The sequence below is a fragment of the Corvus hawaiiensis genome, chromosome 4, assembly GCF_020740725.1.
Source record: "Corvus hawaiiensis isolate bCorHaw1 chromosome 4, bCorHaw1.pri.cur, whole genome shotgun sequence".
NCBI classification, from domain to species: Eukaryota; Metazoa; Chordata; class Aves; order Passeriformes; family Corvidae; genus Corvus; species Corvus hawaiiensis.
The window spans coordinates 27,816,425-27,834,596 of record NC_063216.1 but is presented as its reverse complement, the minus strand read 5'-3'; the positions used below and the strand labels follow the sequence as shown (position 1 = coordinate 27,834,596).

The 18,172-nt window shown below is 52.2% G+C and overlaps 2 protein-coding genes across 3 annotated transcripts; both read left to right on the top strand.

Annotated features, from left to right (window-relative positions):
* The first annotated feature begins 85 nt into the window (after positions 1-85).
* Positions 86-8,822, top strand: FOXRED2 (FAD dependent oxidoreductase domain containing 2). Of its 2 annotated transcripts, none has more exons than XM_048302279.1 (9): positions 86-210; positions 647-1,192; positions 2,585-2,836; positions 3,326-3,595; positions 4,282-4,448; positions 5,088-5,253; positions 5,762-6,003; positions 6,866-7,036; positions 7,790-8,822. In XM_048302279.1, exons 2-9 carry the CDS (start codon positions 669-671, stop codon positions 8,053-8,055), a joined length of 2,058 nt encoding a protein of 685 aa, XP_048158236.1. In that variant the 5' UTR covers positions 86-210; positions 647-668; the 3' UTR covers positions 8,056-8,822. The 2 variants fall into 2 exon arrangements, with proteins under 2 accessions (XP_048158236.1, XP_048158235.1); XM_048302278.1 differs by lacking the exon at positions 6,866-7,036 and adding an exon at positions 7,037-7,137 and having other exon boundaries at positions 157-210; positions 7,790-7,870.
* A 1,639-nt stretch (positions 8,823-10,461) lies between these two features.
* On the top strand, positions 10,462-17,961 carry TXN2 (thioredoxin 2). The gene is made up of 4 exons (XM_048301244.1): positions 10,462-10,557; positions 11,092-11,276; positions 12,296-12,419; positions 17,204-17,961. The coding sequence occupies exons 2-4, from the start codon at positions 11,092-11,094 to the stop codon at positions 17,318-17,320; spliced, it is 426 nt and encodes a 141-aa protein (XP_048157201.1). The 5' UTR covers positions 10,462-10,557; the 3' UTR covers positions 17,321-17,961.
* The last annotated feature ends 211 nt before the right edge of the window (positions 17,962-18,172 follow it).

Genomic DNA, 18,172 nt, shown 5'->3' with positions numbered 1-18,172 from the left:
CGCCGCCATGGTGCCGGCGGCGGGAAGCGGCGGTGGCGGCGTCACGTGACGCGGGGAGCGCGCCGCTGCTCTCGCTCGCCCCCGCAGCGGGCGGGAGGCAGCGCTGTGCCCGCTCCGCCTTGCCCGGGCGGCGCGGGAGGGAGGAGGAGCGAGCGAAGCGGGAAGAGCCCGGAGCGGGAGGAGCGGCGCGGCGGGAGCTCCATGGTGCAGGTGCGGCCCCCGGGCGGGACGGGTGCGGGCGGCCGGCGGCGGCCCCGCGCGGCACGTGCGCCGTTTGGCGGGGGCGGGGGCATCGGGGCCGGGACCGTATTGGCGTGGGAGGGAGGGCAGCGAGGGACAGCCCATCTCCCATTGGCTGGGGGGCTTGGGCCGCCCGTCCCCATTGGCTGGTGGGGCGCAGACGCACTCGCGTCCACAGGTGCTGCTCCACCTTGCCGCCTGTGCGCTGTGGGCGGGGGCACTGCGCGCCCATTGGCTGGAAGGCCCGGGACCCCTGCTGCTATTGGCTGGCAGGGAGCAGGGCCCCGCCCCACCACCCGCTCTGTGTGAGGGGGTGCCGTGGCAGGCGAGGCCTGGTGCGGCCGGGGGGCTCCTGTGGGGCGGCTGCAGCCCCTGGGGTGACGCCTCCTGGTCCTCTTGCCCACAGGGCCAGCTGTGCCCGCCCCGCCATGGCCTCAGCGGTCTGCAGGACGCTCCTGGGGCTGGCCCTGTACACGGGCAGCCTTTTCGCGGTGAGTGGTGCCACGTTCCTCTACCACGACTACTGCATCATCGGGGCCGGCCCCGCAGGCTTGCAGGCGGCCTACTTCCTCCAGCAAGCTGGCCGGGACTACATCGTCTTCGAGCGGAGCCACGCTCCCGGCAGCTTCTTTGCACTCTACCCTCGGCACCGCAAACTCATCAGCATCAACAAGCAGTACACAGGCAAGTCCAACAGCGAGTTCAACCTCCGCCATGACTGGAATTCGCTCCTCAGCCACGACCGGCGGCTGCTTTTCCGACACTACTCTCGCGACTTCTTCCCCAGCGCTGACACCATGGTGCGTTACCTGGAGGACTTTGCTTCCCTGCTGAAGCTGCAGGTTCAGTACAATACGGCCATCATCCACGTGACATTGGAGAAGAATGAGCAGGCCTGGAACGGTCATTACTTTCTCCTGACTGACCAGGACAGGAAGAACTACAAGTGCAGGTAATGGGCAAACCTGGGGCTTGACACACAGCTCAGAGCTTTGCCCTGTTGAGGCATGAGTATCTCCAAGGATGGAGATAGGGATTGGCAGGTGGATGGGTGGAATACCTGTTCCTGGGAAGGCATTGCCTTTCACAAGCAGTGTTTTGCTTTGGGCAGCTGAGGAGGTTGGCAGGCAGACGCAAATTGGCTGTGATGGCCGTCACTGCAGGGTCTGTCCTTCATAGGTATGTTTGGAATCACTTTTGTTTTATCACTAGATAATTGCTGTCTGTGAAGAAAGTAACTCAGTTGTACTCACAGCCAGCACTGCCTTTATTACAAACTGGACTGAGTCAGTGCGGTGACATCTCACTCCTGTTTTCCCGCGTGTGCTCAGGGGTGTGTCCCAGACAAGTGAAGTCCTTGGCTGGCACAGAGCTGGAACACAGGGGCGAAGCAGAGGAAAGCGGGGCTTTTTTTGCAGGGGCAAAGACTGTGAGAAATAACCCTCAAGGCTGTTGGTCACTGAATTCCCTTTCCACTCATCCTATTTACGTGTGTGTATCCCGTACTGCCACTGAGCTACATTCCTAAAAACCTCGAAGTTACTCGTGTGAACATACGGAGTATGTTTCTCACCTCTCCTGAGAACCTCAGCTCTATGACAGTAGGTCGTGCTGGCTGTCACTTGCCGGTGTGCTGCTGGCAGGCTCCGAGGGGACAGAAGGCAATCCCGGACACCCACGTACCGCGAGCGAGTTGCTCTTGGGACGCTGTGTAAGCAAGGCTGGGACAGCAGGCAGTGCTGCTTGCCTCAGCTGCCTGGTGTTTCCATCTAAGTCATAAAAACTTCCTCAAGAATCAAGCAGAAGCTCTTATGGAGTGATATAAAAAGATCAGTGTAGTTATTTTTGGTGTTAGCAATTAGTGGTGTTGCTAACGTGTTTTTATGACTGGGAGTTACATTTCAAAATATCGAAACTATTTCCTATTTGTCTTTAAAATTACTTCTGCTCTGCCAAATGGCAACTCAAATTTTAAATCAAAGTCATTTTTATGCAACATATAATCAACCTGTGAAGTTATATTACATATATTGTCAATGAGTTCATATGAGTAGAAGTTGCATTCATGAACAGGCGAGGGAGATGCATACATACAGCACCCACACTGACTAATGCTATATATAACAGTGTTCCCAGTTATCCTGAGGACAGGGAAGAGAGGAGCAGGTCATTAGCTGAAGCTAGGTAGAGGTTTCTTTTGAAACCATGGCCTATGCAGCTGGTCCAGTGTCACTGTGGGGGTCGCACTGCAGCCACCTTCCATGGCGGGAGGAAGAAGGAATGAGGAGATGGAGCCCCCTTCCTGAAATTCCTGCATTTCTAAGTGCTGTCCCTGTTTTTGCAGCTCTTTGTTGGTTGCTGCTGGGATGTGGGTTCCCAATGTGGTAAACTTTCCTGGCTCAGAGTATGTTGAGGGTTACGAGACTGTGTCCATCAACCCAGAGGACTTCGCTGGCCAAACCGTGTTGATCTTGGGACGAGGGAACTCAGCCTTTGAGACAGCGGAGAACATCCTAGGTGTCACGAATTTCATCCACATGGTGAGCCGGTCCCGCGTGCGCCTCTCGTGGGCCACCCACTACGTCGGGGATCTGAGGTGAGAAACCACTCCTATTCCCCTTTCTAATGCAGCTGGAATACAAACAAGGAGAATCATTTCTTTCCCGGGCCATAGGCTGGACTGGTGCAGGTGGTGGTGCTGTGGTCATGGGGGTCACAGGGGAAATATGGGGCCTTCTATAGGTCCTTTGTTTAAAGCAATCCAGGTTGCAGTCACTGAACACAGAGGCTTGATGAGAGCTTTTTAGGATCTGTATGAAATAGCAGCATGTCCACTTGGAAGCTGTAATCTTTAAAATGTACTGGCTCTCAAGTTATTCCCTTGTTTCCAGTCATAGAGGAAAGCTAGGAGGGTGGCTACATCCTGCAAGGACAGCGAGGTTGTGTTACCTGTGATGTTCCTGGGAGCCCTGAGGCTCTGGGGATAACCTTTACACTGAAGAGGAATTGGTATGCCTGATAAGTGATCCCATTTTCAGCAGCTAAGACAGAACCTCCCTTCTTTACATTCTTGTATTCTCCGTAGAGCAATTAACAACGGCCTGCTGGACACCTACCAGCTGAAATCTCTGGATGGGCTTCTGGAGGGCGACCTGGAAGATCTGGCTATCGTTAAGGACAAAAAGGGAAAGCTGCACATCACACTGCGGTTCTACTTGGAGAACGGGAACATCAGCGCAGGCATTGACTCCATCACCCTCCCTCAGGACGAACTGGACAATTTTGCCACCCGCGCACCTTACGACCGTGTCATCCGCTGCCTGGGCTGGAAGTTTGACTTCTCTATCTATAATAGGTGAGGGAGAACCAGGATCTCCATGAAAAAATGTATTTAGACTGAAGGGCCTGAGTAGGGAGGAAAGGGAAGAGCAGGTTTTCTCCTGGCAGCAGTGTCTGGACCTCCATGTGCTCTGAGCTGCTTGGTGCTGCACAGTCCTTTGTTTATTGTGCAGGTAAGGCTGTGTCCCAGTAGGAATGTGTGTCACTGCCCTCTGACCAACAGGCTCTGAGGCTGTGCAGATGGCAGCAATGAGACCTGAGTGACACAGAAAAGCTTGTACCTTTAGAACTTAACATCCTGACCTGCCAGATCACATGGACAGAGGGGTTTTTTTTGAAATGAGGATGATAAAGATGCAGATCACTACGAAAAGGTTTTGTTGGGGAAAAAAACATTCCCTGAGGATGCAACCTTCACTCCACCTTGGTAAATCCTGCAGTTGAAAATGATACTGCTGACTTCACTGTCTTCCAAAATTCACTGTCAGTGGCTTAGCTGAGAATTAGATCTTGTCCAGGGCTATCTTGGGAGGAACACCCTTATCTTCCAAAGATCCTCATTTTAGTAGTAAATGCCACTGAAGGCAGCAGGGGTATGAAACAGAATCTTGCAGTGGCTGCAATATAATGAATATCAGAAACCCTTTTTATTTTTCTACTCCTGTCCTTCCTGATAGCCTGCTCTTCTCTTTTGCACATCAGATCCCTGGGATTGATGCCAGGAAAAGGGAATATTAAGAAGTATCCTCAGATCAAACCCAGCTATGAATCCAGAGGCACTCAGGGGCTCTTTATTCTTGGCACTGCTAGCCATTCAGTTGACTTCAGGAAATCTGCTGGGGGCTTCATCCATGGATTCCGGTATACAAGTGAGTACTGGGGTGTACAGAAAGGGCAGAGGTGGAAATTGTTCCTCCCTTCAAAGGAACAATCCATAGTTTACTGCTGGAAAGAGATTGCCCTTAGTGTTGTTCTGGCAATAAGAAGGACAAAACATAGTCAAGCTGCAGCTGCATCATCTGAAGTGGAGGAGAAGTGACTTGGGGTCATATCTGAAGTTTTTGGTTGTCTGTCTTTGTTTTGTCTTGTGTCTCTCTTGCCTGCTGTCTGTTATTTATGTAACACAATAGATTTCTTCCTGCCAGATGCTCTGCCTCGTGACAGGCTGTGGGTGAGAGGTCTGCACTGTGGAGTTAAAACCCAGCAGCTGTGGGCAGTGGAGAGAACGTCCTTCTTTATGTGTGTGTGCCCATCCTTGTCATTAAAGGACTGCTGAGAAGTAATAAAATATCCCCAAGGACCCCCGCCCTCTCCCCCACCACTTAGCATCACATCAGCTTTCCGAGGGCATCTCCACTGCAGTTACCAGCGACTGGGGTGGGAGATCCTGAGCACGGAGGAGCTGTAAAGGTTGTTTATTGAGTCCTGCTGCAGTGCAGAGATTGGATTTCTTAAAGCATAAGCTTGGGTTGTTAAATAAGCTGTCTTTGTTTCTCGCCATGTCTTAGCTCGGGCAGTCCATCGCCTATTGGAAAACCGTCACCACGGTGTCCCCTGGCCATCCACAGTCTACCCTATTACACAGCTGACCAATTCTATCATCAAGAGAGTGAACGAGGCCTCAGGCCTCTACCAGATGTTCAGTGTCCTGGCTGACATCATACTGCTGAGAGAGTGAGTGAGTGAGTAGTTATTCCCAGCACTGCACCTCCATAATTTCATTTCTGTTTCTTTACCATTGCTTCCTGTGGTGCCACCACACAAATTGCACTGTTGCTGCCTAAGGATGTTACCATTGTGTAGGCAGCCACCCCAAACCTGTACCACTGCTGCAACTGGTGCCCAATTGTGCAGACTATTTCTCCCTCTTAAAGGGCTGAAATGCTCTAGACGTTCCCTCTAGGCTCAGAGGTGTAGTATCCTTTTACTGACCCCGGGGAAAAACTTTCCTTGAGCAGTGCTACTGTAGAGAGAATCCCATAATCCAGGAAAACAGTGGTGTCTTGTAACAGTATCTGCAGCCTTCATAAGCTCTGCATCAAGTCCAGCCCAGATCTGAAATGACCAAACAAAATTACTATCTGATGATCTTTTGGCTTTAGCCTCAACCACCTGAGGGTGGGTTGGATCCCAGCTGGCTTTGTCTGGTGGAAAATTGTGATGGTGTGTTTGCAATTCACAGGAATGCCACAGCATTTGAATACCTGGAAGAGTACCCTGTTGGAGTCCTGGCCGAGCTGGAAATGCAGACGGGAAGAAAGGCTCGCAATGGGCTCTTTGTCATCATCATGGAGTATGGGAGGAATTTCTCTGGGGCTGACAAGGATGTCTTCTACTACAACCGTGCTGTGGGAGAGGCGCAGCATGCCTGGCAGTCCAACTTTTTACACCCTGTTATTTACTATTACAAACACCTCCCAACAGGTAAGCTTTCCTGTTAATTATGTGACACAACCAAAACAAAGAGGGATAAAGATGAATCAGAGCCAAAGTGCAGGTGGTACCTGAAAGCACTATTCCCCTTTCTCCACTTCTTTCATGTCCATCCTGTGAGACACCCCCCACCACTGTATGAGCTGAAAAGGGTGCTGAGAGTTGGCAAGAAAGTTCCATTGGTAAGACGATATGGGGAGGGGAGGAGGGGAATTGAGACCTCACATTTGAGAACAGGAACAAACAGGCGTGTTGGAAATTTCCCCATTCTCAAAAAGAGGAACAGTTCTTCCCTTTGGCTGTCACCCTCTGTGTACTTGCAGAGCCTGAGAGATGAGGCTGGGCTGTTGTTGTTTGGCCATCTTGCTGCCAAGAGAAAGCTGCTCTCTGTGGCAGGCCTAGGTCTGAGAGGTCACACAGCGATCGAGGCAGCCAAAGGCAAGGGTTTGAAGAAGAGTGTTCTATCCAGCAGCAAACAGGCTCGGAGTAGACTTCCTTAGGAAATGAGTGTGTTGAAGTCTTCATCTCCAGAAACCTAGGGTCAGGGTCCAGCTTGCCTTGCACAGAAATAAGCATGATGGGTAGCAGCATTAAAGCAGCTTAGCCCATCTGGCAGTCCCTGCCCAGGGGGAACGGGAGTGAAATGACAGGAATGCTGCGGGCAGGGACAGAGGGCAGCTGTGCAGTGGCAGGGCTGTTGAGGACAGAGCTGGCAGAGGGGATTGCAAATGAAAGTAATGGATTAAAAGGTCAGGACAAAAGCGGAAACAGCTGTCACAGCTGCTTTCCACTCCCCAAGCTCTTTTTAATGCCATTTTGCTTCTAAGAGACTCCCTTAATGTTCTCTTGGCAGAGCGTGGGATGAAACTCCGTCCCCCAGACTGGCCTCTGCCCCGGCCAGATGCCATCCATCACATTGTGGAGGACTTTCTGACAGACTGGACAGCCCCGAATGCTCACATCCTGCCGCTGAGGCGGTTTTTGGAGAACTGCCTCAGCACCGACCTGCGCAATTTCTTTGCAGGTAATTTGAGCACAGGGTTGAGGTGGCAGAAAGAGGAGGAGGAATGTGAGGAACAAGTGACAGGAGCGATCTCCTCTGCAAATAGCTGAGATCTCCCTGTGGTAAGCTGCTTGTCTCACTGTCAGTCACACCTCCTCAATGCACTCACCAGATGGTACAAAGTGCCGTTCTGTGTGTGTGTTCCTAAAGAGTCCTTGCTCTTGTTCACCATTAGAAAAAGACTGGCCCAGGCATGCCAGGATTTAGGGAAAGCCATATAAGGTTGGGTTCAATTATTTTCTAGCTGCAGCTTTCTTTTCTTCGTCATTATCTGAACATTTCTTTGTGCCACTGTGTACTAGATCTCTTGTACTGGTGATTGGATTGCTTTCCCATGGGAAATGGGAGTGCTGTGATGTGAGAGGTGAAGAGCCTCTGCTGCCTCCCTGACCCGTCTGTGACCCACCTGCAGGAAGCCCATGTGGCACACAGAGGGAAGCCATCTTGTGGCACAAAGAAGATGCCTGATGGATGTAAACTCAAATCCAGCTCCTTTTTCTCTCAAAGTGCAGGTTGGGAATCCCTCTCTGCATCTCCTGAGCACTGCAGAATTAAGTCAATTGCTGTGCTGGGGCAGGGTACTGGGTGGGAAACTCTAGCCGTCTTCCCTCATCCTCTCTGCCTTTTGTTTTGAACGAGTCCCTGATAGTTTATGGGACTATTTCCCTACAGGGTCTCTCTGCTGACTCTAATTTTTGATCCTTTCCCCTGCAGAGTCCTGTTTCCTGTTTGCCTTCACCCGTCAGAAGCTGCCTCCCTTCTGCCAGCAGGGGTACTTGCGAATGCAGGGACTGGTGGGGAGCCAGGAGCTCCGGCACCACGCGGTACAGGCTGGGCTGCTCCAGGATTACACTCACAAAGACTTTTTGGGTGGCAGACCCCCTGACAGCCACGATGGGTCACAGGAACAGTTGATGAGAGATCATGCGATACCAGTTCGTCCTGTGCAGCATCTTGTTAATGCCAAGGATGAGCTTTAACCTTTCTTGCTCCACACTGAAATCCATAGGTGCTCTTCTGACAGTACTGTAACAGAGATCCACAGCAGGATTCTGCCCTTTCCAGTGTCCCTTTTCCATCCCCATGTCTCCCACTGATCATGAGTTGCCAAAGACCTGCTAAGATCTTGCTGTTACAAAGAGGACCAACATGCTCTGAAGGATTGAGTGAGGGACCAAAATCCAGTGATGCTGAGGTTCCCACGTTGTCCTTGCAGAGTTCAGAGTTGCCTGAAGATGGTGTTTGTGTTTATCTCACTGACCAATATCTGCAGCGACATACAGAGGTCACAGAAGTGAGTGCAGGAATGCCTGGGAAACTTCAGATGTCACGTTCCCCTTCAGAGGTGACCTGCTCACACCCTGTGGCAGCCCTGAGGCTGTTCTCTGGACCCTGAATGCTGTACGCTGTGTATACTTGAAGATTTGTTTCTGCATTGAATCCTGAAGTGGTACTCCAGGCAAACTTCCTGGTATTTTTCCTGCATTTGAGTTAGGACAATTGTGTAGCTTGAGTGGGGAAGGAGAATTTCCCAGAGAACACTACAAGGGACTCTTTCCTCCACGACAGATGAGTAGCTTGCCTGGAATGCCTGGGACACAGACTTACAGAGTTTGGCTCTGCTGTCCTCATGTTTTTCTTCTCCCACACCAAGCAGCCTGGAAGGTTAGCCTATCTTTTATAAAGCATGATCAATATTTCTCCTATTTGCACTATGTCCCATCAACAAAGTTTGATGTTGTTAAAATGCTCCTTCTCTGTTTTATTCCACTCCAGTCACCTTGAGATCTTAGAGGGACTGACAGGGAGGCTGCTGCACTTTACTGCTGCCCCGTCAGCCATGTACGCTTGCCTGTCACCTCCCTCTGGACTCCTTCCATGGCCCTGGAGTTGCAAAGCAAGAGCAGTTTCGAGCTTGACCTCATAATGTCCCTATGATTTCTAGGAAGTAGAGGAGGGGTGACAGGGAACAGGCTTATATTTACACATGTTTTCCAACCCTTTAGCTTCTGGAAAAATACTCACTTTTTCTTCCACACTGAGGGGGCTGTACCTTACATGTACCTAAAGCTCTCCCAAACCTTTGAATTCAGCTGCTGTTTCAGTAAAACGCCAGTTCCTTGGAGAGGCTGGGGAGCAGAAGAGGTGAAGGAAGTGACAGAGGAGTTCTTGCTTTCTTTGAGAACACTGGGCTATGCAAGCAGTGCTGCTGCTGGAAGATAGTGCCTGTTCACATGCAGCTGGAGAGGGAAACAATCATCTCAGCTGGCATCAATCAGCATCTTTCTGTGGCCTTTACATCCCATTGCCCCAGCTCTAAGGCCAGTCCAGGAATGGCTCTCGTGGCCTGTAGTTGGGTGGTGCTAGTATTTGCTACATCCTCGGCACCATGGGCTTTTTATTTTGGGATTGTGCAGGGGAAGAAAAGGGCCTGTGGCTGAACTGGATTGACCAGCTGTCACCAAGAGCCTGTTTCATTTGTTCCCTCTATGCACTGACACAGAGTGCATCCCCGTTGTACCTACAGATGTGCACATTCTCCAGATGTTTCCTCTTCCATCCTCAAATTCCCCCAAGAGATTGTGGATCTGTATGTATTGCCTTAAATTGTGATTCCCCTTAGAAAAGCAATGGTTGAAAAAACTGGTACCCACCAACAGTTCCAGCAAGCACTGTGCACATCTCCCAGCGTCTTGTGAGTTGAAACTCCAGCTGTTCTCCTGCCACTCGCTTCCAGCAGGACAGGGGGAGTAAGGATCCAAGTCTCCCTGCTTTGGGTGCTGCAGGGTGAGCACTGCTCTCAGCCTCGCTCCTGTTGAGCTCCTCTGATGCTGGAGCTGGCAAGGGAGAGGGAGCGCCAGCTCCAAACGATTTTCCATCAGGTTACAGAGGCCGGGGGGTGGCATGGGCCATGCTAGTTTGTGGTCACCCCTGAGTGCAGGGCTGCAGGTTGGTCCCGGTGCCCTGCCCCAGAGGGTGCGTTGTGGAAGGGAGTTAATTGCTGTCTGGGAGATTGTAGAGTTGTGCGCTTCCAGCAAAGCTTAAAGAAGCAGGTGGCCCTTTGCCTAGCCACAATCTGAGCAATCTGGAGAGAGCCGCCAGCCGACGAGATCGAGATCGAGATCGGGATCGGGACCGGGACCGGGACCGGGGCCGCCGGGCCCGCGCCACGTGCGGAAGGCGCCACGCGCCTCGTGGTGCGCCCGCGGCGCTCATTGGAGGGCTTCGCCGCCAATCAGCAGCCAGGGTTTGCCCCACGCAGCACATCCCTCCGTCCCCTCCAGGGGCGGGGCGAGATGCCCTAATGGACAGACACGACAGCCAATCAGAAGTGGCCGGCTCTTGAGGCGGCTGCCAATCGGCTGGGAAGGCGACCGGCCTGCTTGTCTCAGTCTTCCGGCGTCGGCGACCAATCGGGGCGCAGGTGGGCGGGGCGCCGGGCGGAAGCTCGGTGTGTGCGGGTCACCTCCGCGGCCGGGAAGGTGCAGGCGGGGCGCGGGCCCGGTGAGGGGAGCGGGGCTCTCCTGGCTGCGTACGCCTGCCCTCGGGCGGGGGGAGCAGCGGGGCGCCTGTGTCTGGGGCTGTTCCCGCCCCTCGGGTTGGGGGACGGGGCACTGTGCCACTGCGGGAGCTGCTGGGACATCAGCTGGAGGAGCCCCGCGCTGTCGGGGCAGTGGGAATCCCGCGGCCTGGGTCCGCCCTGTGGGCAGGAAGGAACGGGCGGTGGGGGCAGCTCTGCTCTGCAAGGCTGAGGGAAACGGGGACCCTGTGTCTGGGGCTGTCTCCTGTAAGCGGGGAGGAGGCGGGGTCTAGCTGGGGGTCCCGTGGCTGTGGGGCTGGAGCTGCAGGGGCTGGACACAGGGGCAGGAAGCACTCCCATGTCCTATCCCATAAACGTCTGTCCTGGACACCTCCTGGCCCGGGGACAGTCCTGCCGAGGGGGCTCGGAGCAGGGCGCTGCTGCAGTGGGACCAACCATGGGGTGCACCCAGCCCACCAGCCACCTCTCCCCACAGATGGCCCAGAGGCTGGCGCTCCAGCGGCTGCTGTCCCTCCCCGCGCGGAGCCCCCTGGCATCCCACGGCAGGGCCTTTAGCACCTCAGCTGGCCGCAGGAGCACTTTCAATGTGCAGGATGGCAGCGACTTCCAGGACCGGGTGGTGAACAGCCCCAAGCCCGTTGTGGTGGACTTCCATGCGCAGTAAGTTCCACCCGTGGCTCTTGCACCCCTCTCCACCATCACCCATGCCGGTGTGTCCCTGTGTGACATTCCTGATGTGGTGGCACTCTGGGAACACCATGGAGGAGCATGCCTGAGGACTTCCCAAGCTGTGGAGTCTGGTGTTGTAAAACGCTTCTGCCCGTCAGGCTCTATCTATGAAGATTTCCCTCATAGCTACACTCTGCAGCAGTGTTAAACAGGAGTGCCAGGAAGGCATTCCTCAGGGTGGCATAGCTGTACCTTCCAGGTGCTCACTTGTTACCCCAGCCCCAGTGTTGCATCATCCTACAAAAGATGCTTCAGGAAAAAACTCTTGATACCTGCCCTGTTTGGCTTCATGGATGAAATGTCCTCTAATAAACATTAAAGTTTGTTAACAGCCACGGATAGCTCTGCACCTGCAGTGCCTCACTGTTGTCATGTTGTGTCTTTCCATGTTTCTTAAAGCTGTGTGGTTTTGAGGCTTTTTATAGCAAATGCCTTTATGTGTTAATAACAGCCATGTGACACCAATGACAGTATTTGTCTTCAATGAAAATCCTGTCATCCTCCTGCCAGTAAAAATATTCCCAGATGTTATCCACTGGATTAACAATACTGATTATCTTTGGGGTTTTCATGTATTTTCGTAGTTCTCCAGTATTGTCATGTGAGCCTGTTACGGCTGATTTGGGGCAAACAGAACACAAATCAGCCAAAAAACTTCTGCTCTAAATGAACCAAACTGACAAACCAAAGTGAGCATCAGTTGGGATCATCCAGGGAGGAGAGAACAATTAATTGAAGCCAGAAACGTGATACAGAGCTTCCTTAACACCTTTGACAGCTCTGTTGTGAGAGAATTGTTTTTCTAAGCTGTGGTTCAGGAACTGTATTTCCAGGCTGGCTCTTGAGTGGAACAGCAATGGTGGTAAAGACACTGGAGTACCAGCATGCCTTCCATGGCTGCTGCTGCACCTGCCTTTCCTAATGTCCCCTCTCTTTTCTTGCTCCATCAGGTGGTGTGGTCCCTGCAAGATCCTAGGCCCCAGGTTAGAGAAGCTGGTGGCCAAGCAGGAGGGGAAGGTGCTGATGGCCAAGGTGGACATTGATGATCACACAGACCTTGCTATCGAATACGAGGTAGGAGGTGGAAGAGCACAGACTTTCTTTGGCTGGCAGTGCAAAGGTGCCTCCCTGGGGAGGGCTGTGCCTGCACAGCAGCAGTGTTGGAGGGGAGGGGAAGCCCAGAGCCTACGGGTTCCTGATCCACTGGGTCACTTGTTAGTAGGTGGATTTTGGTGCTGAGCTCTGCTCCAGTTCTGCTGGTCGTGCTCAGCATCCCCACCTCTAATTCTGCAGGGAGGTGTCCTCTAGGCCTTGCAGGCATCTGTCAGTGTAAACACTTCCCTGGCCTCGAGGGGCCTGGAGCACACGTGGAGTTCTGCTGCGAGCCGGGGCTGCTCAGGTGCAGGGCAAGAACATGAAGTAACAAGCCCCATTCTGCACTGCTCTTGAACATGGTTCTTTGTGCAACCAGCCTGTCCTCTCTTTCCCTTCCTTGTTCAGGATCTCTAGCTGGGTCATAATGTCCCATCCTTAAGTTGTAGCACAAGGAGACACGGTGAGTTTTATTTGGACAGGTAGAAGCCAGGTCAGAAAAAACACATAGACAACAGGAGCACATGTCCTGCTCTTGAAAGGAGAGGAGCTTGGTGTAAGTGTGTGACAGTACTGCTGATTGTGTTCCCTATGCTGCCTTTCTCCCAGGAAGGAGCAGAATGATTGGAGAAAGCCATGGCTTATTTTGCATGATTCATTTCTTTGTCCCCTCTGTCAGTGATTAGGTAGTTTAAGAAACACAGAAGCCCCTCTGAGGGCAGTGCCTGCCTCTGTTGTCTCTCCTTGTAAACAACCACTCTGCCCATGGAGTTGGGGCATCCTGCTGTTATGTTTTACAGGGAAAAAAAGTGCTTCATTTTCACTTGGGTATCACACAGATGGATCTGCTCCTCCTCTGCAGATGAAGTCCTGCTCCCAAGGTGACAACTAGCACAGCAAGCTTGTTGAGCTGCTCTGAAAAGTGTGAACCATCTCCTTCCTGAGCAAGCTGTCATTTTTTTGAGCCTGGAGAAGACGCTGTATGCCATTCCCACACCCTGCCGAGCCAGAAGGAGATGGAAGTGGAAACAGCTTGTTCCCTCCCACTCTTTCCCCAGGGAGACCTTTCTGCCTGTGCTGTGGTGGCGTGTCCACACAGCTGGTGGCCACAGTCATGACTTGCAGCTCCCACAAGCTGAGCACGAGAGCTTCCGGTGCTCTCCAGGGTGGAGGCATGCTGGCAGATAGACCCTGGGCCAAGGAAGATGTCTGCTGGCTCCTGAGCAGGGCTAGCTGCTGCAAGCCCAAAAGCTGCATAGCTCAAGGGGTGCTGGTGAGAAGTTGAAGAGGGTGAGGTGGTTTTAGTGATGATCTAAAAGCATGTAAATCCTAATAGATGCAGGGAAGGCTCTGGTAGCAACCACGCTAAGGAGAATAGAGATTATTAGTTCAACTCATGTATTGTTCCAGGCTTTCCAGTAGATAGAATTAGCTGGGATTACAAGAGGATAATCTCAGATGAGTGGAAACAACAAGCAGGGTGTGTGCACGCAGAGAAAGGTCTGTGGGTGGAAAGAGGCTGGAAGTCCCCAGTTGTGCAGGTTTGATGACGCACTGCGTGTCCTCTTCCCCCGGGTGCCGAGGGAGCAGCTGCGCTGCCCGCTGTGTGTGTTTGTGTGCAGGTAGGACTGGGGCTGCAGGGAAGGGTCACCTTCTCGCAGTTCATTCTGCAACCTTATACACAAACATGATGAAGTTTTTGTTTTGCAAGAAGGCCTCCTCCACTTTTGGAGTGATGTGTGTGTGCCTTGTCTTGGCCGTTATCCCCGTGGCTGAAACGCCATCCCTAGACAGTGTCTGCAAGTACCATAGCTGCAAACAGAGATAGGAGAATTCTTTGCTCAGATCGTTTGAAACATCCTTTCCGAGGCAGAAGTTTGGTTCGTGTGCTGAGCATGTGCTTGGTTTTGCTTCATCTTCTGTGGAGTTGCTGTGTAAGGAGAAGTGTGAGGGCTGATGGGAAGGCACCGAGTCGAGATCAAAGAGCGACCAAATAGAGTGTTTGTGAGAGATCAGGAAAACCAAAGGTGGTATTTAGGAGGGATCAGAAAACATTTGTTTTAAAGCCATTCCATTGGGGATCAGATGTCTGCACGCTGAGGAAGTCTTTGTTTTGGGGCTTTTCAGTGTCCATGCCACCCCCACAACTCCTTCCTTGGCTGCCAGGAAGTCTCCCTCCATCCATGTTTATTCCCCTGCCCACGCACACACACAGCCCCCAGCTTGCTGCCTGCTTGCACAATGTCCTCTTCAGCAGCCTCCTTGGTGCAGGGGGAGGCAGCGGGAGGGGGAGACACCCTGGAAGAGCAGAGGAATGCTGGTGCATTCCTTTACACAAGCCCTTGGCTCTCAGCCATCCTGGCTTAGCACAAAGCACGGATGCATTTCCTGCAACTAGCAATGTCCCCAGTGCCCCTCCCCATCCTGTTATGCCCAGCACAAAAGTTCTTTCTCTGGGGACTCCCTGCTTTATCTAACACCTTCCATCTCTAGTTGGGGGCGTTATCCACTGCTCCAGCCAGCTCCTGACCTCTCACCTCAAGAGCAGAAAGGGAGAAGAAATACTTCTGTTTATCTGCAGTCTCTTAAAATTCTTTAGATTCATCTCTTGCCTTGGCCAGTTGCCTCTGTGGTAGTGACTGGGAAAGGGCAGCCCCTTCTCTGGCCACTGTGGGTGGGGAGCTCAGGAGAGCTGCTGGGTACAGAGATGGTCATTCATGAATGAAGCTCCATCCTGTTACCGCCTCACTCAGAGGCCTGGGTGAAATCCTTCTCCCTGCTCTGATGTGTGGCATCTGAGCTTGTATAAAAGTTTCAGATGGGAGAGAATTCCCTTGGTATGGGTGTTGCCAGGAATAACCTGGATGGCCATGTTTGTTTATTTATCTGTGTGGTCAACACTAATCAAAAGCAGACTGATTTTTTCTGTAGAAATGCTCTTGAGGGAGGAGGAAAGTTTGTTTAGGTTCAGTGCAGATGGGACCCAAAAAAAGACATGAGGGGGAAAAAAAAGAAAAAATGCCCTCAACTTTGCATTCTAGAAATTCCCATGACATTTGTTTCTCAACCAGCAAAACAAAGTACATGCTCCATTAACAGGCTGCCCTTGCTGCAGCTGGCAGGAAGGAAGCTGACAAAATCGTGTTTTCTGAGCAGAGGAAAGTTGCTCTGTGACTCTCGTTCTTGTCTGGCTCTGCAGCACCAGCCCCAGACCTTCCACTCTTTCTTGGGATTTGCTCACCAGCATGAAGAGGGAAAGAGACAGAGGGATCGAGGCCATGTGAAGTTCATGGGTGCACTGGTCAGCCTGCAGGGCCTGGCAACGTGGTGTTGGCTGCTTCTTTGTAGAGCTTCCAAGAGTTGCCTGTTCTCACCCAGACCCTAATAAGGGCCGGCTCTTGGGTTTTTTGGATGGAACCAGAGCAACTGTGCTCGATGGAGGTTTGCCCTTCTCAGGGAGGGAGCAGTTGAGTGCAGTGCATCCTTTCTCTCTCCTAAAATCGCACGGGAATGTGTTGGCACCATCGCCAGTGCTGGGGCCCAAGCCCTCTGGATCTGCTCCCTGCAGTCACTAGGAGGAGCTGAAGATCGTGCACTGAGCAGCCCCGACACTCCCGTCCCTTCAGATGAGACTGCACAAGCCCTGAAGGACACTGCGGGGAGCCACGCTGGACTGCTGGGTGGGAAGGGGAGACAGAATGGCCCTTTCATCTCAGGCTCCCAGTGGGAGAAAAGCCAGCCCTCTGATGGGTTTTGAGAGGGATTTGCAGATCTTTGTTGGCAGCAGGGCTGGCAGTGCACATGGGAAGGCCCCACAGGCTGGAGAGTCAGCGGGCAAGATAAGGACAGGATGTGTTTTGGAGGCAAGACTGCAGAGATAAGGGCATCGAAGCTGTGGGGTCAGAAATGTGATCAGATCTCCCATTGCTGCAGCTCTCCAAGCTCTGGTTGTTCCTTCTTTCAGTGATGTCCCTGGGGTCTCTGGTGTCACCAGTCAACCAGCAAGTCCCTGGGGAGTGTTGTCATTTCCAACACTGTTCTCTTGGATAATTCCCAGAGAACTTTGTTCTGGGCTAGTAAAGCAGCGCCCAGAGCAGCACAGCTGCCTGCTAGCTCTGGTCAGAGGGACTTTCTCACTTCTTACCTAATCACCAGGGATCTGCAGTGAATGGCCACTGGTGTGTGACCAGATAAACCACTGAACACAGAAGTGGAAAAGGAAGAAGGGTTGAAGGGGATTGTCATTGCCATAATATGATGGAGCAGGAAATCTGCCTGTGCAATGGTGGGGTGGTTTAGGATTAGAGCTCCAGTCCTGTCTGGAGAAGAACACAGGTCCAGTCTGTTGCTGCCATGGCCGTAAAATGTCCAAAGGTCATCATGTCTGAGAGGTGTCCTAGATGTGTTCGCTTATGATAGAACAAAAGGGAAGGAGAAGAAGCATTTGTACTGGAGAGGAGGAAACAGCCTTGCCTTGTTTTTGTATTAGCTTTGGTATTGTCTTTAAAAATTTGGGTCTTACTTAAATTCAAAACGCAGCTCAGCCTTGACTTGAGCAGTGTGGTGTAAGTCAGTGCGGAGATGAGGCCACAGGGAGAGGAGGAACGTGGAGCTCAGCTGGCCTCTTTTGCGAGTGGACATCTTACCCTAGAGCAGTGCGTGCTCAGCTCCCTTGTACCCACTTCCTTAGACTTCCATTGGGGGACTGGGTGCAGCTGGCTTCCTGCAGGCTTTGCTCACCTGTCTCCCTGTTTCTCTTGCCCTAGGTGTCAGCAGTGCCAACTGTGCTGGCTATGAAGAACGGAGATGTTGTGGATAAATTTGTCGGCATAAAGGATGAGGATCAGCTGGAGGCATTCCTCAAGAAACTCATTGGAGCCTGAAGTAAAAGGGTGGCTGTGCCTCTGCCTCTGGACATGTCCATGTTGTGCATTCCTTGCCTGGGAGAGCTGAGGGCAGGTCAATTGCCTGCCCTTACAACCCAGAGGTTTCTTCTCTTTTGGTGTTTTTAGGAGATGGAAAATGTTGTAACCCTTCCCTCCTTCTCCCCCTTCTCATGAGCAGCAGTAGTTGTAAAGGGTGCTGAGGAGCAAGGGCTGCTTATTCTCAAAACGGGGAATGTGGCTGGAATTAGGAGCCTGTGTTTATCAGCCAAGAGCTGACGTGCAGAGCTGCTGCTGCTGCTGAGTTAAGAGGAGGAATGTTTTTCTCTTTGCCTCACATCTGATAGCCCAGAGCAGAGGGCAGCTGCTCCCTGCAAGATGATGGTACATACCTGTCCTGGGTGGGTTTGTTTAAAGCTGAGAATGCCTCTGCCTTGTCTGTGAAACCTGTCTCTTTTGTCCTCTGTCCTTGTGTTGCTGGGACAGGTACATGTCCTCCACAAATCCATGAGCTCCCATCATAATTTTATAAGAGAAAATAGGGAGAAGTATTTTATGGATCTCCTTTTGTATGTCTGCAGTAGAGAACTTCTACCAGTCACTGCTGTCTAGCTGGGAGAATAAAACTTGATTCTCAGAAATCTGTCTGTCCAGAGAGGTGAGTTGGGAGTATCAGCGGCACAGTTTCTAATGATGGGTTGGGAAAGTGCAGGTTATGACTTGATCCCTACTAAAAGTTAATGTGCTGAAAAACAAAGTAGGGGATTGCTTCCATGGGGCTTTCAGTGCTGCCTGTAGGACCCCCTTTGTGTGCTGCTGGATCCAGGGGGCAGAGGGAGGACTCGCCTCTCA

Excerpts from the sequence above, each read along its gene's own strand:
- FOXRED2 (XM_048302279.1), top strand. The coding sequence starts at position 669 with ATGGCCTCAGCGGTCTGCAGGACGCTCCTGGGGCTGGCCCTGTACACG. Across the intron at positions 4,449-5,087 it reads CCATGGATTCCGGTATACAA|CTCGGGCAGTCCATCGCCTA; the intron begins GTGAGTACTGGG and ends GCCATGTCTTAG. Across the intron at positions 7,037-7,789 it reads CCTGCGCAATTTCTTTGCAG|AGTCCTGTTTCCTGTTTGCC; the intron begins GTAATTTGAGCA and ends TTTCCCCTGCAG.
- TXN2 (XM_048301244.1), top strand. The coding sequence starts at position 11,092 with ATGGCCCAGAGGCTGGCGCTCCAGCGGCTGCTGTCCCTCCCCGCGCGG. Across the intron at positions 11,277-12,295 it reads GTGGTGGACTTCCATGCGCA|GTGGTGTGGTCCCTGCAAGA; the intron begins GTAAGTTCCACC and ends TTGCTCCATCAG. Across the intron at positions 12,420-17,203 it reads ACCTTGCTATCGAATACGAG|GTGTCAGCAGTGCCAACTGT; the intron begins GTAGGAGGTGGA and ends CTCTTGCCCTAG.